At 37.3% G+C, this 27,960-nt stretch overlaps 2 protein-coding genes across 4 annotated transcripts; one reads left to right on the top strand and one right to left on the bottom strand.

Moving 5' to 3' along the window:
• Positions 1 to 762: 762 nt before the first annotated feature.
• Positions 763 to 9,093, top strand: LOC129873809 (uncharacterized). Its single transcript, XM_055948997.1, has 9 exons — positions 763 to 937; positions 1,726 to 4,894; positions 5,015 to 5,095; positions 5,796 to 5,948; positions 6,386 to 6,549; positions 6,660 to 6,807; positions 7,116 to 7,238; positions 7,788 to 7,875; positions 8,618 to 9,093. Exons 2-9 carry the CDS (start codon positions 1,955 to 1,957, stop codon positions 8,818 to 8,820), a joined length of 3,900 nt encoding a protein of 1,299 aa, XP_055804972.1. The 5' UTR covers positions 763 to 937; positions 1,726 to 1,954; the 3' UTR covers positions 8,821 to 9,093.
• Positions 9,094 to 11,420: 2,327 nt separating this feature from the next.
• LOC129871963 (potassium transporter 11-like) lies at positions 11,421 to 27,528 on the bottom strand. 3 transcript variants are annotated; one of them, XM_055946780.1, is made up of 8 exons: positions 26,445 to 27,528; positions 25,688 to 25,913; positions 18,976 to 19,221; positions 17,667 to 17,717; positions 17,271 to 17,531; positions 16,995 to 17,162; positions 14,624 to 14,878; positions 11,421 to 12,517 (listed from the first exon to the last, which is right to left on the bottom strand). In XM_055946780.1, exons 1-8 carry the CDS (start codon positions 26,571 to 26,573, stop codon positions 11,472 to 11,474), a joined length of 2,382 nt encoding a protein of 793 aa, XP_055802755.1. In that variant the 5' UTR covers positions 26,574 to 27,528; the 3' UTR covers positions 11,421 to 11,471. The 3 variants fall into 3 exon arrangements, with proteins under 3 accessions (XP_055802755.1, XP_055802754.1, XP_055802756.1); XM_055946779.1 differs by having other exon boundaries at positions 26,421 to 27,528; XM_055946781.1 differs by lacking the exons at positions 25,688 to 25,913; positions 26,445 to 27,528 and adding an exon at positions 19,439 to 20,088.
• Between the last annotated feature and the right edge of the window lie 432 nt (positions 27,529 to 27,960).

A 27,960-nucleotide genomic window follows, 5' to 3' on the forward strand; every position in this document is an offset into this window, starting at 1 on the left:
CCCCCAATTTTTTTAAAAACAGCAACAACAAACAAACAAGAAGTATCAAGCCAATTCTTTAAACTATCCTTTTTTCACTTTACGTTAAATCTCTTAAAATCAAAACTTAATCAGGATATGAATTTTGAGGCGACTTTATTAGAAGGTGTCTGATCATGAAAATAGCGTGCATTTGAGAAAAAATAGCTTTGTGTTTAAAGTAAAAATTAATATTTGAAATTTTTGGAGTTGTTTTTAATCATTAATATAAATTGGAGTTGCTTTTTGAATAATTTGGAATGAGAAAAGTGAAAATATTTTTTTTTGGGTATTTTTCAAATTCATGATTTCAACTTAATTCTGATTTTTCTCAAAATTTTATGATCAAACATATTTGAAATTCAACTCCAAAATAAATAAATAAATTTTTCATAACCAACAACCCTTTTAGTTTCAGTTAATTATGTTTGGATTTCAACTACCAGAACAAAAAGTGTTTTTTTTTTTGATGACAGAATTTAGACGGACTATTCGAATTTTTGAGTTAAAAATATTGACTAAACTGCAAGATTTATAGAATTACAGGGACTTAAAAGTATAATAAACGGTGGTTGCATTCGTAACGTCTCGATTAAGCCTGACGCGTGTGATGCTTCATATTTTTCCATTGACGAAATTGCCACTACGCAAAACTTTCGCAAACCAATAGAAACCATTGGGCAGAACAAAATATGTCCAAAGAGTACAACTTGTTAAGCTACAAAGTACCATCGTTTAAGAACCATTAGGGGGTGAAAGGGCATTTCAATTCACCCCCTTGCAAACCCTCCATTGACTCTCTAGTGGTAGTGATCTAAAAAATCTCTCTCCCAAAATCTCCACTGCTTCCCCGCCGGTACTCCGCCGTCCTCCGTTCTTCTCCGGTGACCAGTCGATGATACTGATGTTCAGTTAACAAGTATGAACAATCTTATAAAGATGTGCTGTTTTTATGATTTTTTTTTTCGTGATTTTTTGTTTGGGAACGAAATTGTTCGTTTTTTGGTTTAGTATGATGTATTTAGCGTTGATTGAGTGGTTTTTGGTTCTAGATTTGGTTTGATTGGACTGGAAATTTAGGTTCTCTGAATTCCTTTCTGTGGTGGTTGTTGATTGATGTTTCTGCTTTATTAGCTGGATCCTGAGCTTCGAACTTGATCTTAGCTCATGTGTACTCCGAATGATTTCAGATCTTTTGGCATAATATGAAACTAGTCAGGAGAATAGTTTTTGTACATTTACTAGTGTGAAAGATTTGAACTTTTTGGATTATCTGAAGTATGTGTATTATGATTTATAGATCAGTAGAAAATGTAGTGAACGTCTACTGTTGGAGAATCCAAAATTATTGAACATCGAATTGAGAATGGTACAGATGAAGGGAAACAGATAGTGAGGATTCATAAAGCTGACTCCAAATAACTTGGGAACGAAGCATATTTGTTTTTGTTGTTATTGTTGTATTTGTATCATGATTGGTGATTAGTTGAATAGAGGTTGCGTTTCCGTTAGACTGCTGGTGATTATCTTTCTAAGTTAATCTTCACAGGCCAACATAATATGATTCCATTAATGTGGATCACTTAGGACTGTTGAAATCACTGCTTAACTATGTATTAAATTTCCTTGGACATGGATCACATCAAGCCATTTCTAACCTTTCTTGTTAAACATGCTCTGATGAAGCATTGCTTTCTTTATTTGCAGCTTCTGTTTCTTTACCCAACTGCAAGATCAAGGTATGCATGTCGAAGTTGTGCGAATGTAGTGTAATAAGGAATCAATTTCTTCCTTCTTTCGTTACAAGGATCAGCTGTTAAAATGTGATCATGATACACCTGTAAAAAGTTCAGTAAGGGTGACTAAGTAAGAAATTAGTTATATCTCATTTCTTTTTGAACAGTCATTTTAGGCTGTGAACATTTAGTATTGTTTAATGGATAGAAATGTTGGAAAAGGCATGATGGGACAGCAGAACTATGAACAAGGCCGCTATAACTCCGTGGAGACTAGAAATGAGGTCATTGGTTCTACAAATCAGAGATTCTTCCAGGATCCATCCAGTTCTATTAATACTAACATAAGACCACCTGATTTCACTGTACCTGTTGGAGCTAGGCCTGTAAATTATTCTATTCAGACTGGTGAGGAGTTTTCTTTGGAATTCATGCGGGAAAGGGTTAACCCTAAGCAGCATCTCGTTCCGCATGCTTCTGGTGGGACGACTACTGGTGCAACTACTTATATGGAGCTGAAGGACATACTTGGAATATCTCATACAGGTTCTGAAAGCGGATCAGATATCTCCATGATTGCCTCAATGGAAAAAGGTCGAGATCAAAATCATGAGAGATCTAGGACTTCTGTAAATGATGAGAAATCCTACCACCAAGTTGCACAATCTGTGGCCAGAACCTCATCAAGAAATAACAACATCCGTGGGTATCAAAGTCATGCGTCTTCTAGATCTAGCACATCAGGAAAGTTGAGGTTTCTCTGCAGTTTTGGCGGTAGAATTATGCCTCGCCCAAGTGATAGAAAACTTAGATATGTTGGAGGTGATACACATCTTATTCGAGTCAGTAAGGATATTTCTTATGACGAACTTATGCAGAAGATGTTGACAACATATAGTCATGTGCATACAGTAAAATATCAGCTTCCTGGTGAGGATCTTGATGCATTGGTGTCAGTTTCTTGTGATGAGGATGTGCAGAATATGATAGAGGAATGTCATGTTCAAGAAGGTGATGGATCACACAAACTGCGAATTTTTCTCTTCTCTAACAGTGACTTGGATGATGCTCAAGCTGGTGTTGAGAATGTTGAAGGAGATCCAGAGATGCAGTATGTTGTTGCTGTCAATGGCATGGACTTCGGGTCTAGAAGAAACTCAATTGCTCTGGCAAGTGCTTCGGGAAATAATCTTGATGAGTTTCTTAGTTTAACAATTGGTCGGGAGAATGGTCGAGTTGCTGCTGATGCTTCTCATCCAGTGGCTGGTGTGCCTCTAACTGGTCAATCTGCTCATGTGATGGTGTCAAGTTCATTACATGCCTTTGACTCCAACCAACAAGGGTACCATGGTCAAACTATTCATCATGGTGGTGCTGAATGGAGACCTTTACCCCCTTCCATGCCTGTTGACAACTTCCAAAATTTAGATGCTAAAAGCACTGGTTTACCGCAGTATGGGCATGATCCTCATCCACCTAGCTCCTCACAACTCACAGATAACTTTGTTGTTAGTTCTAGCCACAGTTACCTGAATGGGGAAGGAGGTTCAACTCATGAACAGCCATATAGAAGTTCACATATGAATGGCCAAGAAGCACCAGCTGAGGTGGTAAAAATGAAAAGAGATGCCTCTTTCCCGAAGAAAGTTGAACTTGCTAAAGATCAATCTCTGGAAAAAGAAGTGCTTAAGGAGGCAAAGATGAAAAGAGAAAACTCTGCACAGAAATTGACTGAGCCTGAGAAAATGCGGTCCGTGGAAACTGAAAAAGTTGTTTCCTCGAATTCACTTGTCAGTTCTTCTCCAAGTCATGTTTCCCGAGTTGAAGCATCAAATTCTGCTGCTATGGCAGTTCCTGGAAATTCTGTCATGCCATCTAAAATTAATGAGAAGAGTCAGGAACAAGTGCAAGGCCCAGTGTCTCTTGGAGCCGTTCAAGAAGAAAAACCCGATGGATATAGTGAAGATAGCCACTTTTCTGCATCTGGTAGAACTTTGAACGCAGGCTATGGTGACTCTGAAGCATACCCATATGACCTTAGTTACGAGCCACCTTCAATGCCTCCACGAGTTTTTTGTTCTGAACGTTTGCCCAGGGAACAGGCTGGCCTAAATCGCTTGTCCAAATCTGATGATTCCTCTGCTGCACAGTTCATAATGACCCATGCACACTCTGAAGGCAGCCAGCAGATCCTGGAATCAGTTGATAAATTACATGATGGAAATGTGATTCCTCATATTGGGAGATTTATACAGTCCGATAAGAATCTGTCTGCTAATCAACTTGTTTCCGAAGAGAAAAAGGTTGAACATCAGCAGTCTGTAGAGTTAGGTGACAATGCCAATGGAGTTAATTCAAAAGTCGGTCAAGATGTTTCTGAAGCAAATTTTGTGAAGCCCGAACTGAAAGCAGCAACTTATGCCGATAAAGTGAAATCTGGACCTAGTAATCCTATCGCTAGCAATAATGTTCATGACATTTCTGCTTCCAAGCCAACAGAGCTTCATTGGGGTGATGCAACTGCAATTAGACCAGAGGAAAATAAAGCTACGGGGCAAACACAGCCTCTTGCTGAGAGAGAGCCTCATCTTGCAGCAGTGACCACAGGGAAGCCATCTGCTACCAGTGACTCTCCTGAGCATGGTGACATTCTTATTGACATTAATGACCACTATCCCCGAGAATTCCTCTCTGATATTTTTTCCAAAGCTAAAATAATGGGTGATTCATCAGTGCCAGCTCCACTGCGTGCTGATGGAACTGGTTTGAGTTTAAATATGGAGAACCATGAACCAAAGCGATGGTCTTTTTTTCAAAAGTTTGTCCGGGATGATTTCGTAAGAAAAGACGTGTCTCTGATAGACCAAGATCATCTTAGTCTCTCTTCTTCTCGTGCAAATGTTGATGATGGAGCATCCATGGATTATGGTTATCCTCCTTTTAAGGGTGATGGAGCTATGATAGACCATATGGACTCCCGAATGAATATTGAAGGTGATATTCAACATCCATCACGCGATGATGTTGGACCATCCACCATGAATGTGTCTTCAGAGTACAATCCTACTCAAACCACTGGCATCCAAAGCATGCAGTATGACGGTGCAATGCATTCAAAAATACCCGAATCCGATTATCAGGTATTCTTTTTAAATTGTTGAGACTTCTAGCAGCGTAATCGTGCTTCAGGTTATATTATTATCTCTTATTTTCTGAACTTGTGCATATGTGATTAAAAAACCCTTTCATTGAATTTGAAGGATGAGAACCAAGAAGTTCAGGATACTGGTTTTCCACTCATCGATCTCTCTATGGGACGTTTTGATCCAAATTCATTGCAGGTATTGTGGACTTAAGCCCCATAAATATCATAGATCTGGCATATCTTGAAGTATGTATACTATTTGATGGTTGAGTCTTCGGTGAATGAGTGATGCAGGCAACCTAAGATAGCATAGGTCACAGCCAATAACAGTTCTTCATGCCATAAGTATGGGATAAATTCAAGTTCTGATTTTCTGCCTAAAAATCCTTATATGACAATAAGTTTGGCATGAAGGCTAAACAATTCGTGGTTATTGATGTTTGCTGAACTATGTTAGGAGCTCAATATATCTTCACTCCATCTGCTATGTTGTTGCTTTGCTTGGGGAGGAGGGGGCTTTTGGTTCATATACAGGGCTTGCTCTTTTGTATCTTGAATTTATGCATTTATTTAATGCAGAAATGAAGAGACTATTTTTAACTTGTTGCTTTAATTAGAGATGAGAGGGCTTTGCATTTATATGCATGGCTTGCTCTTCTGCATCTTCAGTTTATGCATTTGATGTAGATATTGAGATTGTTTTCTTACTTTTAGCAATCAAGAGTATTTTAAAACGGAACACATTTTAAAATTCACTGTTCTGGATTTCTGTTTGGTGATTTGGATGTTTCGACTAGCTAGACAAATTAGACATCCTTTTATTTAAGCTGTAATAAGTACATGCATCTGTAATTTGAGTCAGTTTTTGTAGTCAACCTGTTTTATTTGCCTCACAGATTATCAAGAATGAAGATCTCGAGGAGTTGAGGGAATTGGGTTCTGGAACATTTGGAACTGTTTACCATGGAAAATGGAGAGGAACTGATGTTGCCATAAAGAGAATAAAGAAAAGCTGTTTCACAGGTCGCTCATCAGAGCAGGAGAGATTGGTGAGCGTCTTTGGATTTGTGTAATTATGTCTTCCACAACATAATCAACCGTCACCTGTTTTCCTGACTCATCAGCTTGAACTTCACCTTTGTAATTTTTATGAGCAAAGTTATATAAACATGTTTTTGCTTGCATTGTTATTCTTCATGCTGTAACTTTGTGTTGCTCTGCTTGCTGTTTCTGCTGTTCCATGAGATTATGTACAAACTAACTTAAGGTTTACAATCTTACACATCGTTCCAAAATATATCTTGGACCATTTTAATCAGTTTTATTGCAGTACAGAAATAGTTGTTGAGCAAATTTCATTGTTCAGAAATCTAATTCTGTTTTGATTAAATTTGAACCTGTAGAAGCATATTAGTTCATATATTTGTCATGCTTTGTGGTTTTTTATACTAGCATTTTTATAATGGAATCATTGAGCTACTTCCAGACTCTAGAGTTTTGGCGTGAAGCTGAAATTCTTTCAAAGCTTCATCATCCAAATGTGGTGGCATTTTATGGTGTAGTGCAAGATGGGCCAGGGGGAACTCTTGCCACATTAACAGAATTCATGGTGAATGGGTCTCTCAGACATGTTTTACTTTGCAAGGACAGGTGTTATTTCAAAGCTTTCAACCTTTTTATTGTTTCCTTTTATATCTAGCTCTGCTTTGGTGTTTCCTCATGACAAAACTTCTTACTTTCTGTCTATTCTGTCTTACCAGACACCTAGATCGCCGCAAGAAGCTCATAATTGCAATGGATGCTGCATTTGGAATGGAATATCTGCATTCAAAGAATATTGTGCATTTTGATTTGAAATGTGACAATTTGCTTGTCAACTTAAAAGATCCTTCCCGACCCATCTGTAAGGTGTGTACAAGTATATCGTGGGTTTCATTGATTTTTTAGAAGGAAAAAAAGGTCTGATGACTGTAATCACTAGCTGATATATTAGAATATCTAGGAGCACCTTTCTTTTTGTTGATCTTTCATGTAATGATCCTGAGTGTGCCTTTGAACTGTAAATAATTCCTTCGCAACTTACTTTGTTATTCACTCATCATGATCATTAGTAACAAGTTTCTATTGGCAGAAAATTCATTTAGTCAAGAAATGAACAATAAAATGTTGTGTAGGATCAAGCAAAACTGAAAAAAGGTCATATCAATTTATTATAGGTTGGTGACTTTGGACTTTCAAAAATAAAGAGAAATACATTGGTCACTGGTGGTGTTAGGGGAACCCTCCCATGGATGGCTCCAGAGCTATTGAATGGTAGCAGTAATAAGGTTTCTGAGAAGGTAAGCTTTCAGATTCTGATCTTTACATTTACATAGCCAAGTCTGATATGAATTCATTTTTGTTTCTTTTTGTGGCATGGCGATTTGGGAGAGCATATTTCTTGCTGATCAACTCAAATTTCAAGTATTAAATTTTCATGCTAACCCCTTTATATTTGTGATGGGTAGGAAGTACGTTGATGCTTCTCTCTATCTGTTTTCCAAACCTTCGAAATCATTTGGATGGCCTGTTCTCTGTCATTTTCTGTCTATTAAATTTCTGCAGTCAATAACCTGTCCTTTTGTTTTATTATACTCCCTCCAATTTTCTTACTGGTAATCTTTGTTTGGCAATGAAGTTGATAAGGACCTTAACACATAGATACAAGAGATCTGAGAAATTAAATCAACTACGAATTATTTTCCTTGGTTAACAATAATTGTCGTTTTCCGATGTTTGTGGGTTCCTTAATTTTCTTTCTTCCTCATAAAGGAAATAGGGTAGTTAGGTGGTATATCATATGTATATGTATTTCCTCTTCTGAGTTTGACATTATTGAAACTTTGCAGGTTGATGTTTTTTCCTTTGGGATTGTGCTCTGGGAAATTCTGACTGGCGAGGAACCCTATGCTAATATGCATTATGGAGCAATTATAGGTTTGCTTTACTTAATCCTCATCTAAGCTTTGTCTCTTGCTGTTCAGTACTGTCATCTTCTTTTATTGCCTTCTTGACATGAAATAAAGCTACCACCTGTTATATCTTTCATTTCCTAGTAATCTACAAATAGCTGCTTTCAAAATTAAACGAGTGAGTGAGGAGTGTGAGAGCTCATTAACAGCAAAAAACAACAATAACCAATTTTTTTGACTGGAAGAAAAAAATGCATAGAAGTGTAAATGCATCAAGTCAGGTATGTTTAATTTTCATCCCCCAACTACAGAATGGTTGTTTTTATATTTAATTAAGAGATGTTTAGTCTCTTCAAGGACCAATACGTTGATGCACTTGAGAGTCAGATGTCGATACTCTAGCTGAAAGGCACTCAGAAAAGCAATTTAATGAAGCTAAATAGAAGCATAGCATGTTTAATTGCTTCTAGTTTCTACTCAGTTCGAGTGCCACCAATCTTCTTGGAGTCCTCTTGGAATGTTGAGCGTGGCTGAACATACAGTAAAGTCTGTAATGGATAACTTTTTGCTTCTCTTAGTCCCACCTCATCCATAGAATGCCAAAGGTGTTGCTCAGGGTAGTTTCTATTGGTCCTCCCATGCTGAACTAGGTTGCATAGTAACTATCATAAAAACCTTCATGTCGTTTATTAACATAGCCAGGAATTATGAAAGCCAGAGTTGGAGTTCAGGAACTCATGCCTCGTGATATCTCATGTTATATGCAGGTGGTATAGTCAACAACACCTTGAGACCACCTGTTCCAAGCTTCTGCGATCCTGAGTGGAGAATTCTTATGGAACAGTGCTGGGCTCCAGACCCTTCTGTTCGGCCATGCTTCACTGAAATTGCCAGACGCTTACGTGCTATGTCTGCGGCATGCCCAACAAGACCACAAGGTCATTCACCTCAAAACCAACAGTCCAAGTAATGATGTGGGCAATTTTTCTGCATTCCTGCCTCGATATTCTACAAGAAGGATAATGAATATATCTGTATCATATTTAGTGGGGGAGAATTGCCTCCTTCAGGGTGTGAAATAACATTGTCGTAAAACTAATGATCGACAGAGTATATATATATATATATATATTATTTCCGAGGAACATGAAAAGATCTTGATATATTGCAACTTGTAAAGCATCATCATTTGTATTTAAAAATGGAACTTTGGCCTTCGAAAGAGATTGGTGTTGATTCTTGAGATGAAACAGTTCTCCTTTTTCCAGTTTTGTCAAGCAAAAACGTTTATACCACGGATTATTTGGGTTTTTGCTTTGTTCCTTGTGATTGCCTAAATGTTTTTTTTCTTCCCCCTTTGACAATCACTTATCAGCTCTTTGTAGATTATAGTATTCATATCTTGTACATAGTTTTAATATCCATTATACATTTGTCGTAATATATCGCTGAAATAGTGTGCATACTCCATTTTACACATTATAACCGTGCCCATTCAGTTGTATCATAATTATCCATAACTATGTCTACACGTTAGTGGCGTTTTCTTTCTTCGGATGTTGCATGGTGATAGTGGCGTTTTCTTTCTTCGGATGTTGCATGGTGATGGTCATCTAGTCTCGTATTCAATCAAACCTATGAATACAATCAATGCATTTTCATTAGCTTAATGTAATGTGTATGGTCTTGCCAAATTTCTTAAGTAAAATATTATATCAATCGTTACCTAATACTTGCATACGGATTTTTTTGTGTATGCCCCTGTCGTTTTATCTGGTTGTTCTGTCATAACCAATACTTTCGTCGTTGCCATTGAGATTCCCCTTGATAGTGCTACGTATATTTGCCCATGTGAGAAAACATGCCGAAAGATGCAATCCAACATTAGGAATTGTTCGACTTTGAGCTTTATTTATCGTCATTGCAAAGCACAGACGTATTCAAAATTGCTTCCTAATAAATTTAAAAGGACATTCTTCATTCTCCAGTTGTGTAATTGCATTCTTGGAATCAACACCTACTTCGTAGCATATCGTTCCATTGTTATTTTCGTGTGTATGACATTGCCAAACCTCTACAATTAATTGTGTCCCATTACATAAATCATTCGATGGGTCCAGATTCCTGAGCATCATGATAGACGCATTTTCTTTCAAAACTAACCTAATATATTGTATTCAAATATATATATCAGTTGTTATGTATTCGCCATCACCTTTTTTTTGAATTCTTTATAGCGATTGCAAGTAATCTAATAATACGAATGCAAATGACAGAATGAGTTTATTGAAGTACCTATTTGGTGGTAGCCCATTTGGTGTTGATGTATTTGAGGTATTCTTCTTGATATTAGTTATATATGTTTTGCTTTCACCAGGGACTTGTTGGAAGAAGCCTCCAAAGACCTTGACTTTACCACCAAAAGGTACATTGTTGTCCATTATATCACGGTTTCAATTGTGTGTCTCTTAGCCATAGGTGCTTATGTTAAGTTAGGTGGTACCAACTATTCTTAGATTAAGGAGGTGTTTGCACAATTTATCAGTTGGTTGATCATTTAAGAAGTTACTTTAGAGTGCAGCTAATACTAAAGAATGCTATTTTTCTTATTAAAATTAAATTATTACTACCGTACGCCTACAAATAAACTCTAGTAATAAATTACATAACTGGATGTTGTTTTACTAATTTATTTTCATAGATATTCTGTCCATTTTACCCAAATTGTCGCAACTTGATCTACTGAGGGCTTGTTATACGCCCGTTGGTCTAAAGAAGCATTCACAGGTCTATGTGAATTTCTAAATTTTGAAAACTCGAATGGTCTTTAAGTTGGGAAAAGAATTCTGCATATGGATTTTGCCCCATTATTTTTCTGATTTTCTCATGACTTCCTTAGACATATTTGCGTCTTGTAGTATTGTCATTCTAATACATGGTCTGTATCGTAGAAGTATAGCTGAAAGTAACGTGGCCTGTTATTCTTCGAGATCAATGATGGTAGATCGTGATATATTTGTTGTGCCGTAAAGCTGTATACTCCTTTCCTGGAAGATGCCAATCCTTTATCGATTTCACTACAAATGATGCAAAAGCATAGATGCTATTATACGCTCTTATATTTTCCTAAATAACTCGGCTTCTTCCGATGCATCCGTAAATAATTCATACAACTCCTCTTCAACATAAATGTTGGTAGCTCATATTCAAACATGACAGTAAATGGAAGCCGTTTTTTAAACTTTCAAGATAGTATAAAAGATATAGATATAGATAATAGATCGATCAGAATGCTCACTTAAAATTCAGGTGACATAAAATATTTAGAGAAATATTAAAAATGGAGTATATTCGTTTTCCATTTTGGTTCACATCAAACTAAACAAATTACAATGTCGATTTTTCATTATGTATAAATTTAACACCAAATCATACAAAAAAAGACAGCCATAAATAAACACTTGCAGCAAAGTTTCAAGATGGAAGTTACACATATTAATGTTTAAAAGATGTCATGCGAAAACATCCATTAATCTCAGTAGCCATTTTTGTGTAAAAGAGATCTCATGATAGATCGATAATATCCTTCGATTAGATCGTTCATTTGTTTAAACAAAAAAATTATACATAGAATATCTGTCCAACGTTTAACAGGCTCTCATGAGGGACATTGAAGATTACACTATTTTCCCTGCATATTTTCCTAAGAAACGCGTATATATAGTCGATAGCAATTTTCTTGTAGAACCTAGAGTCCCTCCTTGCTCTAACTACAGTATTTCCAAGAATGTGTACAACCCCAGCATCTCTACAACGATTTAAGAATTCCATTTCATCCGTTTCTGCCTGGCTGCTCTCACGGCCTGATGATGTGACTGTGTTGTTGTTCCCTTGAGTAGGAGATTGTACAGGAATTATTGAGTCCACTGTCGAACATGTGAAGTCATTACTTCCTGTAGTTAAGTTGCCATTACTTCGCAGTAGGAAATCCGTTGAATGCTGAGTTTGCTGTCCGTATAAGCTGTATTCATCAGAGTCAGAGCAGCCTTCCATCATATTCTCCAGCCGGACAAACAGGAAGAGGTTGTCAAATAGCTTTCTCTCAAACTCCTCATCTTTCTTATGGAGGTCTTTGTAACCATACCTCGCAACACAACGGAACATGTGAAAACTCTTGGGTCCTATGCGCTTCATGAGGAACCTCTCGTCTTCTGGAACTGTATAAACTGGAAGATACTTCACACAGACAAATACTACAACTGAATGTACAGCTGGCAGATTTGTGATGAAGTGAGAAAAGATATGTGGCACTCCACTAGCTAGCTCGGTGTAGACAAGTCCTATCCCTGGGACACGTACAAGTCCTAAGCTGGGGCCAAGCCCAAGAATCCATGCCATTGATACCTTGCTGTGCATTTCAAATTCATAACGTTTCACAGTTCCATAATGCCAGACATACATGATGACAAAAAAAGCAGCAGCAATCACAAGTGGAACCCAACCACCCTGATCAACTTTAAATAGCACCGCGGAGAAGTAGGTACATTCAACCACCAGAGATAAGACGGTGAAGACAAGGACAATAACCCAGTGGCAGCGCCAAACTAGTGACATTATTAAGGTCATGAGGAACGTCGTCACCAACATGACTATCACGACTGCCGTTCCTGTTCAAGAAAATGCTACATTAATATGTAAATTTCAAGGTGAGGTGTTCCACATGGGGTTAATGCCAAATGCAGGACCCTGTTTCAGCCATCCTATTTAATATTACGTGTTACATCTTCATTTAACAGGTCATTCTTCTGCAGAACTAAGTCTACATATCTAAGTTGTCTTCTTTTAGGGAACTATCCTACCTTATCTCATCTCAGCTTCATTTTTTCTTTACAAGACAAAATTTGGGTAGGGTAGAGCTTGACAGGGATAAGAGAATACTTCTTGAATCCATGCTATTCAAGAAGTATAGCAGCAACTCCCCAATCCTAACAAAGTAGTTCCTCCAGAATCCAATGAATAACTCTATGCTTATTAACCTTGCGGAGCATATATTATGTTTTACTTTTTGACAATTGATGTTATTTGGATGGTAAGCACCCTCCACCTTCAACCCTTGGGTTGTGGATTCGAGTCACCAAGGGAGCAAAAAGGGTGGGAGCTCCTAAAGAAGGGGTAAAAAAAATGTCTTTTACTAGTTTAAAAGTCTTGACTCTCTAAATTGCTTCTCCGTAGTTTAAATTTCGGTTGACTTCCCCACTACTTTCATCAATTATATCATCTTCAATAGCATACAACATAAAACCCAATTTTGTATACTATCAGTTGATTTATCTATAATTAGGATAAACAAGTATATGCTCATGGCAGATCCCTGCTACAAAGCGATTGTTACTGAAAACTCTTCTATAATCTCATCCTATTGTTCTCATATGTAACGGTCCTTCATACATATCCTTTATAATGACATGTTTGATAGCATGAAGGACCTTTATTTGAACTCTATTCATATGTTTCTTTTTACTACTTCACTGCAGCTTTTCTAAACATTGCTGGTGTTTCTTGGGTCATGCCTCAGAAGATCATATCTTTACTGGAAAGCTGGCAAAGCCAAAGAGTCTCAAGAATATGAAACAAATATGGATGACTATTCCCATTTGTATATTCTGGAATCTGGACCATATGGTTGGAACGAAATAGTGCATGCTTCGAAGGGAAGAGAAGTCACATACCTGGAGTGAAGAATAAATGTTTGCATAATTTATATTTCTGGTGTAATAGTAGTACAATAGACGGTATGGATCAGTATTTGGATTTCTTGTATCTGTTGGGTTGGGTCATGCCTCAGAAGATCATATGTTTACTGGAAAGCTGGTAAAGCCAAAGAGTCCCAAGAATATGAAACAAATATGGATGACTATTCCCATTTGTATATTCTGGAATCTGGACCATATGGTTGGAACGAAATAGTGCATGCTTTGAAGGGAAGAGTAATCACATACCTGGAGGGAAGAATAAATGTTTGCATAATTTATATTTCTGGCGTAATAGTAGTACAATAGACAGTATGGATTAATATTTGGATTTCTTGTATCTGTTGGGTTGGAGTATGTTACTTTGTGTGGTTGGGAGGGGACGGTCATGTACTGCTTTATACCATTTCCGTACTTTATTAATAGAACTTTACCTTATAAAAAATTGAATATCATGTGGATATCCTACTCTCTTCCTATTAAATTTCATCTATCTTTGTTGTAGATCTACCAAAAATAACTCTACATTGGTTCTCTGTCACCCTTTTAATAGCCCTAAATCTATGGTTTGTCACACTTTCCACAGTTCATTGCATCTCATAAGTTTAATACCACGCGATTACTATAGCTTAAGAAAAAACCTAAAACCACATTCAACTCATTTTTGTGTGCACTAGTATAAAACCTCGTTGCATGGATTCAATCACTAAACTTCCAGACTTAAGTCAAGACACACTTCCTCTAGCATGCATACATCAAAACATCACCATGAACACTGATTCTTTCCACTGACCTGATAAAGTCCCAGAAAGATAGAACAACCATTCAAGAGGTTGAATGAATGTATATTTTAAAAAACAGAAGTACTAATTGCAAGTAAGATAGAAAGTGCAAATAAGTAAATTAGTATCTTAAGCAGCAGTTTCAGCACCCACACAACCAGCCACATCACATTTATCTGTATTTTGCATCAGGTAAGGTCGAACAAAATCAAGCAATATTATATTCAACACACATACTCACCATATGCGTTGCCAATTTGGCTTTGATTTCTGAATCCAGCAGTCACAGCGATGCAAAGAACCATAAGGATCCAATTTATATCAGGAATGTATATCTGGCCGAGGAACTTCTTTGATGTATGTACTACCTTGACTCTTGGGAAACAGCCATGTGCCAGAGCTTGCTTGATTATAGAAAACGTAGCGGTAATTGTTGCTTGACTTGCAACGATAGCAGCTAATGTTGCAACAATAAAAACTGGCCAGTATATGCTATCTGCATTACCAAAAAGATGATCTGTCAAAGACATTACAACTTCACACTTACACATTTGGTGTCAACTTCACTAGTACTAGAATTTCCATTTGCTTTTTAACCCTTGTTTTTCATAAAAGGGCAGCAAAATGCTCCCTTCTAAAGACTGTAAACTAACGTATCAGAGTATTCAGAGATTTTGTATACACACTCGGACCCCCCCCCCCCTCCCAAACACACACAATTTTTTTTTTAATAATAATAAAATAATTAGAACCGATAACAAAAAAGTGCCTGACACAACCAGGGACTGAAAACTATCCTTAATCTTTGAGCAGTCATTGACGACAAAAAAGGCATTGTAGAATTGAGGCATAATTACTGGAATAGAGTAGGTCCTATGTGTCTGAAAACATCACTATATAAAACGGATGGATTATTATATTGGAATGAGTTCTCTAGATCCATCAGCTCCACAATCAGGAATGGCCATCAGATATGTTCTGATATTTGGTGTGGGAACTCAACTTGGAAAGACAAATTTTTCATAATCTATTTTTTATCACAATTAACAAAGAGACTACAAGCAGATCTTCTCAAAAAAGACGGATGTTAAGTGTAATGAAATATTTTTCAGAATACCCACTGGAGTAGGAATGATCTCGATGTCTTTTCCCCAGAAGATCTACAGTTACACTAGCGCTGGACAAGACAGCATTCGGTAAGGGTCATCATCAAAGAACTTCTCGGTTAAGTTCAATTATGATTGCATTATTCACGGGGAAGGGAGTTGGGGAAAGGGACTCGAGGCCTATGTGGAGACAAATATGGAAGAATGAGAACCCAAGAGAGAAGCTCTCTTCACTTAATTGTCACGTGGAAGTGCTCAATATGAGAAGTAAGAGGATGATAATAGTTAGTTAGCTCAGCTTCTGTAAGGGAAGTGGGTTAGATACAACCACATATTGCTTTACTGTATCTTAACTACAGAGTTACTATCCTAGGTGTATGCCATGTTTAATGTGGCCTGGGTGCTACCTAGAACTGTGGCAAATTACTGGTGACTTGGAGATTGAGATAGAAAGCAAGGGAAATATGTATTGTGGAAACAATCATGTTTCTGTGTTTTTGGCTGAAAATGAGAAAAAGAAACAGAAGAGTTTTGAAGGAATTGGAAGTCCGATTGGGAGAGTAACTATCTCTTCTTTATTCCATTTGTACTTCTGATGTAGAAAGGATACTCCATGTTATATAGATTAGTGGGATGGATTTCTTTGGAAGCTTAATCTACACTCAACGAAGACCTTGATGAGACGTCAACAAAAGCACCTTGACTTATAAAAGGAATCTAGTTTCCATTACAGCGAAAACATGGAATAGAATCCACATGTTATACAGATTAGTTGGATGGGATTTTTTGAAAGCTTAATATAAACACAATATAAGTCTTGATGTGACATAAACAAAAGCATTTTGACTAATAAAAAGAATCTAGTATCCATTACAATGAAAACAAGGAGTGCAACCTAACAAGTAAAACTAATTTTCAAAGGCAAAGTCTAGTGGAGCAGGCAAACTGAGGTATCTCTTCAGGTATAACTCAAGCAAGGTGCATTTTTTTGGGCTGAAGGGCACAACTCCTTAAGACTGCCTCTCTTGATTTACATTTGTAGGAGAAAGGGCTTTTAGCTTCAGTAGTATTCAGTGCATGATTCAGTTTCAAAAAAGTATTCAGTGCATGATTCAAGAGTACTGCTTTCTGTAAAGGAATATTTTAGAGAAACTGGAAAATATCCATTGGACAAAATTTGGTCTCCTTTTCTAAACCAGTCTACCAGCAGTCGTAGCTGTCTCACTTTGTGACCAGAGTCCACATACTTTTTCTTTTCTTCTTCCAATTCACAAATTATGCTCTCTAATGACAAAATTTAGAAAAGCTAGGGACATATCAGGAAAAAGAAAGAAAACTAGTACAGGCAATTTTGATGTGAACTGACAGCTGACAATGAAAACATGCTCTAAGCTCTATTGACATACAACTCATTAACATTCACACTACTAATAGATTTTGACACCATCATGGACCAAAACCAATAGATATAACAACATATATTAAAGTTAAGAGAGCAAGACATGCCTGGAATAGAACGGTAGAATGCATCGACAACATGTTCCTTATTTTGCATGAGGTATGCTGCTTGCCCCGTATATGTTAAAAGAAGGCAAGGGAAAACAATGACTGTGAAAGCAAGCTGTATTGCTGACACTGGAAAATGAGCAAGATCAGCAAAAAGTGCCTCTGTTCCTGAAGTAGTCAACAAGGAACTATCAGAGTTCAAACGGTCATTCTTAGCCATCAAAGAAGCTATTGAGATATGACAATTTGAAGAGATGTTTGTGAAGAGGATAAAACCTGTGATGCTGAGCATTATTCCTCCCAGGGAGGTCCAACCGTCTTTCTTTCTCCTCCTAAAATATCTATATATGTACACAGGAGAAAAGGCCCTCAAAACAGAGCTATCATATTTCCAGATGTTGAAGATGCCAATACCTCCTACTAAAAGAAACCAAAGCAACACAACTGGAGCAAACAGCCAACCAACCCTGTCTGTGCCATAGTGTTGTACACTAAATAAACCAACTAATATAATGACAGCAACAATTACTACAACATCTGCATCAAAGAACACGAAATTAGTTTTTTCCCACAGCATCAAAGGATGGACAGTAAATGATTAAAACAGAAGCAGTTAAGAAGATGAATCAACAAAGAAAACACAGTGGTGTTAACAAATAAGTAGAATAGTACCATTACTCATTTTTGGATGGTCCACCTTGATCCCACCAGAAGCTGAAAGAACTGAGAATGTTTTTCCCAAATAAGTTCTCTGTCACAAACTTAAAACATAAAAACTAATAGAAACATAAACCAAAATATAGAGAATAAATCTTCATAAGCTTTCTCATACTCTCTATCATACCATAACTAAACCGTTTTCCTTTTGACTAAATTTTTTAATTATTATTATTATTATTATAAAAAAGTGTCTCTTTTATGTGATTTCTAAATGCATAAACTTTATTTTTAAAGAATTAAAAAGTGTATTCTGAATTGAGAACAAACACTAAATAGATCAATTTCGTACTCTGAATCTAGTTATTCTTTTCTAAAGGACTTAAGTGCTTTGATCTCAGTACTATGAAACATTTACTTCCATTTCTAATTGTGGCATTGGAAGGAAACATACATGGAGAGTAAAGATACCATAGAACGTGGCATGCTTTACTTGGCTGATAGTGAAAGAAGCTGCTCTAACCCAGGACAATCTGAGGAAAAGGGTATATCAATTTGTTCAAGGTGATACTTTTGTGGCCAAGAGGCCGAGACAATCAGCCATCCATTCCTATATTGCAAAGTGACCAGTCATCTGTGGGACTTGTTCTCGACCTCAGGGGTATTATGGGCAATGCCAGGATGATCAACTGACTTTCTGTCATGTTGGAATGATGAAGGGGGGAAATTACTACCAACAAAGCCAGGTGGAATATTGTCCCAGCAGCTATTTGATGGACTGTCTGGAAGGATAGAAACTTCAGATGCTTTGAAGATACAGCTAGCACTATTCAGAAGATCAAGAAGAACTGCATTATCCTTTTTTGTTTTTGGTGTAAAGCTAAATATATTGATGATCCAGATTCTATTCTACAGGTTTTAGATTCCTTGTAAGAAGAGAAAGGAATGTATCTTGGTTTTTGTTGTAAACACCTTTCGGCTTCCAACCCAATCTTTGTGCTGAAGATTCATATGACATGCTGGAATATGTTACTAGCTGAAAAGGAAAAAAAAAACTATGCCATTTAATCGGATTAGCCTTTCTCTTTTGATCAGAATTACTAATGAACAGCACCACCTTCAGTTATCCATCATAGTCTACACAATGTGTTGTCTCTACTAGGTTGTGCATTTTTATCAAGGGTTAAGCTGGTCCTTGATGGATTTAGGACATTCAGGTTGCAATCATATCCTACCAATTGGAAAAATTTTCACCATACACTAGAATAATGAACTTCTGTCAATCCAATAGACGACAAGTAAAAGACAAGCTTCAAACAAGTACCTGATATAGCCGGAGTAAGAATTCCATCACCTATTACCATGCAAGTGCCAATAACTACAAGAATAAGAAGCGAGTTCTTCCTGAACGGATATGCCTCCAACCATCTTTTTGTTTTTGCAGCAAATGAGTGCTCATGGAACGTGGTGCGACTATAAGTTGTCAGCTCTTCATCTGTCCGGTGTTGGTTGGGAATTGTCTTTATCTTAGCATGGCGACATAACAAAGAATAAAGAGCAAAAGTCCCACCTGAAAAGACATAAAATTCAACTTTATCTTCTTAATTATATCATGCATTAATTAGAGAACGAATCTTTCATGTTGCTCTACAGTTGGGAGTTGATTTATGAAAAATGTAAAGCACATGAGAAAAAAGGAAATTAAGTTAACTAAATAACAATATCAAATGAATGCATGCAAATGCAAAGTCCTTCAATGTAAATGTAGAATGAGCTAAGTTCATTACCTTCATGACGTGTCAGTAACATTGTCAACATTAGAGCAATTGGTTTATCACAGTAAATAATTAACTTCAATTGATAAGCAAAATGTTCTTTAAATTCAACATATAGTAACTGCATCTCCATGTGAAATTAAGATATACTAAACAGTATTATCCAACAAGCTTTTCTCAAATTGCAATACAATCTAAAATTTTCATTCATCCATTAGTCATTTCGACATTTTCAACCTCTGCAACTTCTTTTATGCTTACCCTATTCACTTTATTTTCTTTTTCTTCTGAAACAACGGAGAAGTACAGATTTTTTAATGGTGAGAAGAGAAGAAGTCTCTGTAAACGGAGATTTTAAAAAACGGAAAATAACAAGGTCAAATCTTGCGGTCAACAAGAGAGCCTCACGAAACACGCACCATAATGAAGGTCAGGAAAGGTCTATGAAAGAAGATAACTTGGAGAGATCTAGAGGTTAGGGAAGGCCGTAGCTTAGATTTTCAGGCCAAAACCTCCACCCACCTATTAACACAGAATTCCACGAACCTTCATCATCCCACAGATGCAAAACAAATTTTTTATAGAAAACATAATAGTAAATGCTAACAAGGAATAAGTTTCTGCAGAATTCTCAGCAATTTTTAGCAGCTCATGTCTGCAAGTCAGGTCGGGGCACACATGTGAAAGGATAAGGAAGTGTGATAAGACATATGACCTGCTTCAACATTGTTATTCGCCTTAGGGGGGATGCAAGAGATTACTTGTTTTCACATCTCAATTCATGAGCTCTTAAATGCTGCGCTTTGATCACAACAGAAGGGAAACACTCCTATGTGAAGGTGCTTGATGGTTGTCTCTGTAAAGTCAATGTTTGAGCCTTAAGTACGGAATACAAAGGTTTTGGGATCTATTATTTCAATAAGAGTATAGCACTCTGAGGCTCTTGTTTGTCATGTTAACTTTCTATATACTTAAAGTACGACTTTCCTCTTCATTCTAAAGACAACTATTTTCTTTTTGCATATAGTTTTTTTTTGATGACCGTGGTGTCCGGGCCAGCTTTCGCATACCTCGACTAATTCCACGGGATACTTGCCACCTCCCACCAGCAACAGGTACCAGGTAACTCTGTCTACCAAGGCTAGGACAGATGGGAAGAGTCACTTAGTGTTTTTTGTCTCCACTGAGTTTTGAACATGAGACCTCAAGGTTCTCACCACTTCATTGATCACTAGGTCATACCCTTGGGTGCTTGCATATAGTTTTAACCAACAGGAACGATGATATTAGTTGGTTCTTGCATTTCAATAATAATAGAGATCTCGGCACAATTTCACTCTAAGCAGCTTTTTGAAAAGAGTTTTAATGCAACCTTTATTGCATTAATACTTAAGAAGATTGGAGCCTAGGATCTTAAAGACTACAGACCAATTAGACTAGTTGGAGGAGTGTACAAGATCATGGACAAGTTACTTGCAGAAAGGCTAAAATAGGTGGTGGATAAATTGGTAAACAAAAATCAGATGGCTTTTATAAAAGGAAGACAGATAATGGATGCTGCTCTAATTGCTAGTGTATGTATAGACTCAAGGATGAACGATGGTAATGCCGGATTACTTTGCAAACTATATGTTCAGAAAGCCTATGACCATGTTAACTGGTCTTTCTTACTAAACACTATGAAACAGATGGGCTTTGGGATCAAATGGTTGAAGTGGATAGAGGCATGTATACAGACAGTTAGATTCTCTGTCCTTGTCAATGGAAAGCCTGTGGGTTTCTTCAATGCTGAAAGGGGATTGAGACAAGGGGACCCCCTCTCCCCTTATTTGTTTATATTGGAAATGGAAGGTTTTGACCAAAGACTCTGAGAAATCACAAAGAATGCATAAAGCTAACTCATCTAACGGGCAGTCCATTTTTTGTCAAGACAACCACTACAAGCGACTTCCTTCTTCAACGTCTTCGGCTTTCACTTTCAAGAGAGAGAAGACTTCCGTCTTGTACGATATCGGTCATTGGAATCAAAGAAAGAGAATAGCCACACAGAACAGATGGCTAAGGGGCTTTCAAATAGGAGACAGAAATGGGGGTGGAAAAGAGATCAGTCATTTGATGTACGCAGATGATACCTTAATTTTTTGTGACCCTGAGATTGAGCAATTGAGATGCATCAGGCTGATTTTAATCCTTTTTGAAGCTGTAGCAGGAGTAAGGGTCAATTGGGAAAAAAACAGCTTGATTCCTATCAAAGAAATTCCTCAGATTCAGATATTGGCAAGTATACTTGGTTGTAGAATAGAGGGACTGCCTACCACTTATTTGGGAATGCCACTAGGTAGTCGGCACAAAGCTTTGGAAATATGGGATGGGATCATTGAAAAGACTGAAAAGAAGTTAGCAAGATGGAAAGCTCAATACCTCTCACTAGGAGGTAGAACCATACTGATAAACTCAGTATTGGACTCACTTCCCACCTATGTAATGTCTCTATTTCCTATCTCCCCTAAGGTGGTGAAAAAAATTAGATGAAAGAAGAAATTTCCTCTGGAAAAAAGGCAAAGAAGAGAAGGGCTATCATCTAGTAAACTGGAATACAGTGATGCTAAGCAAAGGAAAGGGAGGCTTGAGAATCAGAAACTTGAGAGTGCAGAATGAAAGTCTCCTAAGGAAATGGCTTTGGAGGTATATCAGTAGGGAGATGGAGGGAAGTGATAGTGGCAAAATATGGTGAATGTAGCCCTTGGGTTTCAGGGATAACCTCAATGCCATATGGTTGGGGAGTGCGGAGATCCATCAGAGCTATGTGGGACTCATTCGAAGAAAACTAACTCTGAAGGTGGGGAATGGCACCAACGTAACGTTCTGGCAAGATGTTTGGATCAATCAAAGCTCACTGAGAGAGGTCTTCCCAGATCTATTTTCTATATGCAACAATCTTGAAGCCAAAATTAGTGAATGTTGGACTGCACAAGGTTGGGATTTGTCCTTTAGAAGAATTCTGAATGACGGGGAAGTGGCTAGAGTAACTTCCCTTTTGGAAATGCTAGGCAGAGCTAACAGCTCTACAAATGTTCCTGATAGAGTAATTTGGAATCACACCAAGGTGGGGGTTTTCACAGTAAATAGTGCATCTATGAGAAGGGTACAAGAAATGGCAGGTGGTAGACTTCACCAATGGAACAACATTTGGAAAGGATTGATACCCACTAAGGTGAAATGCTTCACATGGCTAGTTATCAAGAGAACATGTCTTACTCAAGAAGTGTTGCAAAAAAAAAGGAAAAACACTAGTTCCCAGGTGTTTTTTGAGTAACTTGACAGGAGAAACAAACGAATACCTGTTCTTACATTGTAAGCACACTACTCAACTATGAGAGCTTCCTAAACATATCTGGCCAAAGCTGGACCATGCCAGAACATACTTCTGACCTTCTTAGCTGTTGGATTAGAAGAGGAGGCAGCAAGACTCAAAAGAGATGGTGGAAATTGATTCCTTCATGTATTTGGTGGGCTGTATGGAGAGAAAGGAATAATATATGTTTTGAAGTAGACTCAATTCCATCCACAAAGTCAAATGGAATTGTTTCGTAGCTTTACTTTTTTGGTGTAAACAATTAATGTATAGAAGATGTAGATCAAATCATAGATATGATAGGAAGCTTGTAATTTTTGTTGGAACATGGCTGTCACCTTTTTTGATGGTGGCCAGCCTTCCCTAATGCTGAAGAATACTACTTACCAATTGTCAAAAAAAAATAAGTTCTTTCCATTCATCCTCCATCCGAAGCAAAAAGAAATTCACTTGAAAAAATGGTTGATTATCAGGTATATTACAATTGTGTATGTTATAGTTGGACTATTAGAAATGTTAGGTTTCTTAGAGTCAGATAATGGATGTTAGAAATTGAGCATGTTTTGTTTCAAATATTAGATATTGAGCAACTACCCCGCTGATCTGATCTGATAACAAGGATTTTTTAGGGGGGGGGGGGTTGCAAGTAACCCTTTAACGAACTAAGAGATTATAAGAAAAGCAGAAGCATTCAGACCAAAGCTCTCAATAGCCAATTGTTTCATCTTTGGATTTTATAGTGTCATTACATCTTATGAGAATTGCTTCAAGATTAAAGACCCTACAATCTTAACCAAATATGAATTGCACAAACACATAGTACGGAAAAATCTGGAAGAGACATAAAACTTTGTATCCCAAGTCAAATCTGAAATCCATTTAAAACTGTAGGCAACAAATTAGAACATCATAAATGATTATGGGTTCTTGTTCGCTTTAAATATGATGCGTCAGTTAAACCATGGGATTCTTAAAAAGATACTGTTCTCTCAGTCAAAAACACAGCCCCAACACTTCTATTATTTTCTCGAGAAGTAAGCAACTCAAGAAACGAACCAAGTACACAAGGTGGGAAAGTTTAAGGATGAATATTCCAACAACAACAACCTAGTGTAATCTCACAAGTGGGTCTGGGAGAATTGGGTGTACGCAGACCTTACCCCTAACGTTGTGGGGTAGCTGATAGACCCTTGGCTCAATAAAAGAGAAAGCAACCACACCATGGCTGCAATGCAAAAGAGAGAGCCTCAATTGCATGCCATACTGGGATTTGCTAGGCCAAGGTACGGATTGGATTTTCTTCGACTCCCCATTTTATTAACCCAGAGAGTGACATTATTATCATCACTGAGATATATGGATTCATCTTCTACTTCTGAGTATTTCATGAACAAGGGCTGTTGGTTTAGTAGCTACACGAAATCATTGGTACAACAGAGAGGAGAAACCCCCCTTAGAAGAAAATCCCTTCTCTCTATTAACCTCATTTCTCTTTCTCGGCTGACTTCTTTTAGGAATTCTTGGATCTCACATGAAAATTTCACAACTTTTTTCTCCTCATAGGAATACGATGGTAACCAAGTACTGATTTCATCGTTAAAAATGTTTTCCATCATACCAAAGAGACCTTATGAGTAAAATTGAGGCTTGGGTCTGTAAATAAGACAAGAGAATGAAGGCAACGCCATGAATGCAAACACTGTTTGCATGACACGAAATCACTAGTCATACGGATTGCCTCGCCAAGAAACGGTCCCTCTATTTTCTTGCCCTATTGAGTTGCTCAAATAAAGGAAGGGAAAAGAATATGATCATAGCCTCATATTCTCTATCTATATATCTACCTATCAACAGCATTCACTGAAACCAAAATGCTTTTGGCGTAAATACAAACTTACAGAGTCTCTTAGGTTAAACCTTCTCTGATATCATGTGCTTTATATCTAAGAAGCAGATAAAGTACCCATTTTTTTGTGATAAACTCGAACTTCTTTATAACTGCATTGTCTGTCAAGATTTATTTGGTTGCTAGAGACAACATATAAAAGAGAACGCAACCACGCCAACAACAACAACAACATCCCAGTGTAATCCCACAAGTGGGATCTGGGGAGGGTGGGGTGTATGAAAACCACCCCTACTTCTGTGGAAATGAGGTAGAGAGGTTGTTTCCAATAGACCCTCGGGTCAATAAAATAGAAGGAAACCATGCCATGGCTGCAAAATCACCAGTTGCACGCAAAAGAGAGGGCCTCAGTTGCAGGCCATCCTGGGGTTTCCAAGCCAAGATACAGGTCGGACTGTCCTCAATGGCCTGCTTTATTAGCCCATAAAATAAAACGTGATCATCATCACAGCCTCTTTCGCACAATTACTCCAAAGGGGGGAAAAGCAACATACTTGCACTGAGATCTATGGCTGAGCATATATTTCAATTTGTTTGTGTAATTCATGAACAAGGGCTGTTGGTTTAGTTGCATCCTTATAGTTTCATCCCTATATTTTTATCTCTCACATAAACAGACACACAAGCACGCGGACAAATCCTTTTGATTTGCTTAAACCCAACTTTCACTGCTGCACTGCTACGTTAGTTTAAGCCAGAATTGAAGGATTCTCTCCAACTTGACCTGTCTTGAAACTTCATTAACTGGACAAGGGAGCAAAAAGTCCCAACCTGTCCAGCCAATACAAAGGTGCCTAATCATGTTAAGCCAGTAACATCCTGTTTCAACAATGTCTTAGCAGCATTTCTCTTGGAAGTTACAGCTACCAGTGAAATAAACATTTCATACAGGAAAGCAGCTCAGCATGACGGCATGCAAAACTTAAAAACCATGAGACATGCATAATACAGAATTATCAACTAAGTCAGATGAGTGACTTGAACTCCGAAATTAGCTTACCTTGGCCATTATCGTTTGCTTTACAAACTATGAAAACATATTTGAGGAGAGGGATAAGTGTGAGGGAATATATAATCAGTGAAAGTGCACCAATGACATCCTCTGGATCATCAATTCCATGGGGAAATATATTGTAGAACACATACAAAGGAGACGTCCCCAAGTCTCCATAAACCACTCCCAGACTCTGAAAAGCAAGCCGCAGAAGCAACAATGACGAGAAAGTCTGAATTAAGACAACTGAATCAGCACACTGGGAGAATGAGCGATCACAACTAAAAATGAACTCATAATTTACTCCACTCTGTAATCAACCAAATATTCACAATTATGGGATCATAAACTCATATAACAAGTAAAAATATGACTATAGGTCATCTGCAGATAGGTACCAAATCAATTTTCGTCAATTGCTCACCAATAAGACATCATCTACTTTTGAGTTCATAAACATGAAGTCAACAAGTTTTCCAACATGAAAAATTATCTTCCCACACCCTACCCTCCATCCAGCTACCCACCCCCACCCAAAGGGTGAAAAGGAGAAGAAAAACAGCCTTCCACATGACATGAATCGAGAAACATGCTAGGATCAAAAGAGTAACTCAACCAGCATCAAGATGAATGAGAAAATACAATTGACTATTCAGTTACATAAAACAAACTAATCCCCTGAATAAAAGAAAATCATTAAAGCAAGCAGAAAAAGAGGAAAGGTGCATCAATCAAGTACACTAAAAGAAAAGCCACATCCTACCTTTTCTCTATACATATTTCTTAGTCTTCCTGCCTCTTCATCCATAGGCTGATCAAGCTTTTGGTCTAAATCCCACATGCCTCCTTTAGTTTCCCCACTGTCTTTATCTAGCCCCATCCCTGAAGCCATCTTCAATACAAATATGATTCAAGAAGATGCAAACCTAATACATAACATCCAGCCACCCAACCTTTCTAATCAACCAAAATGAACACTCAATCAAAGAACTGATTAACTTCCAAAATGATTTTACTTCTGCAATTTTTTTTACCAAAAGTCAAAACTGGAATTGGAACAGTTCAAGAACACCAGCCGTATAAATCTAAAACAAAAATTTGCTCTCTGTCTCTCTTGTGTTTTCAAGAATTCTCGTGAGTGGGGACAGCTCCAAATCCAACTCCAATCAATAAAAGCCACAGGAAATCAGAAAACCAATTCAAAAACCTCTCTTCTCAATTTAGCTAAATACCCAATTCTCCTTCTTTTCCCAAAATGGTTCAAGATTCAATTTTGAACCCAAATAAATTCAACTTTGACTAAATGAGAAAAACCCCAATTCTCGTGAGTGGGGACAGCTCCAAATCCAACTCCAATCAATAAAAGCCACAGGAAATCAGAAAACCAATTCAAAAACCTCTCTTCTCAATTTAGCTAAATACCCAATTCTCCTTCTTTTCCCAAAATGGTTCAAGATTCAATTTTGAACCCAAATAAATTCAACTTTGACTAAATGAGAAAAACCCCAATTCTTGAAACGACAGAAAAAGATGAATTATGTCTGCACAAAGAAAAGTTTCGGTTTTTGGGTTGTTTTTTTTTCCTGCTCTTTCTTTATATATGTTGTTTCCTGTGCATTCTGCGGCTTCAGCAGGAAGTCAAGTCCTCATTTCCCCCCCCCCAACTATGTTATGTTCCTCTCCTGAAGAAGAAGAATTTACGAAACATAACAGAAAATTCCATCGTTTTCATATGCTTCTGTTCCTCTCCCTTTCTCTCTCAAGGTCAGAAAAAGAGAGATGTCGTTTCAATAGGACGTACTTGTTCTGCTGGCGTGGCGGACCGAGAAAGAGACACAGATCACCTAACAATTTTCGCGAATTCAGGAGAAATGAAAAAAAAGGAAAAAGAACGCTTATGCTTTAACAAAGTAATTTTTTTTTTTTTTAAATGCCTCATTATTTTCATATCTTTTTTTATTTTAAATTTGTGCGTTGATATCAACGTTCATCCGTTTTTTCTTTTCTGATATCATCATAAGTATATTATAGTATTCTGATGGTATTAGAGAGTAATTGAAGAGCGTCTTCATTGAAAGACTATTTCTTTCTCCTTGATACCATCAGTGTTTTCATTAATATTTGTTTTAATCCTTTGATGAGATTACTCCTATACTATTACAGTATATCTACATACTCTCACTGTATCATACATATTGATGTTTGTTTTAATTTTTTAATATTTTAATTTAAAAACAGTTAAAAAAAGAGTCATAATTTAGATACAATTTTTAAAAAAA

Source organism: Solanum dulcamara, chromosome 11 (assembly GCF_947179165.1).
Source record: "Solanum dulcamara chromosome 11, daSolDulc1.2, whole genome shotgun sequence".
Lineage (NCBI taxonomy): Eukaryota > Viridiplantae > Streptophyta > Magnoliopsida > Solanales > Solanaceae > Solanum > Solanum dulcamara.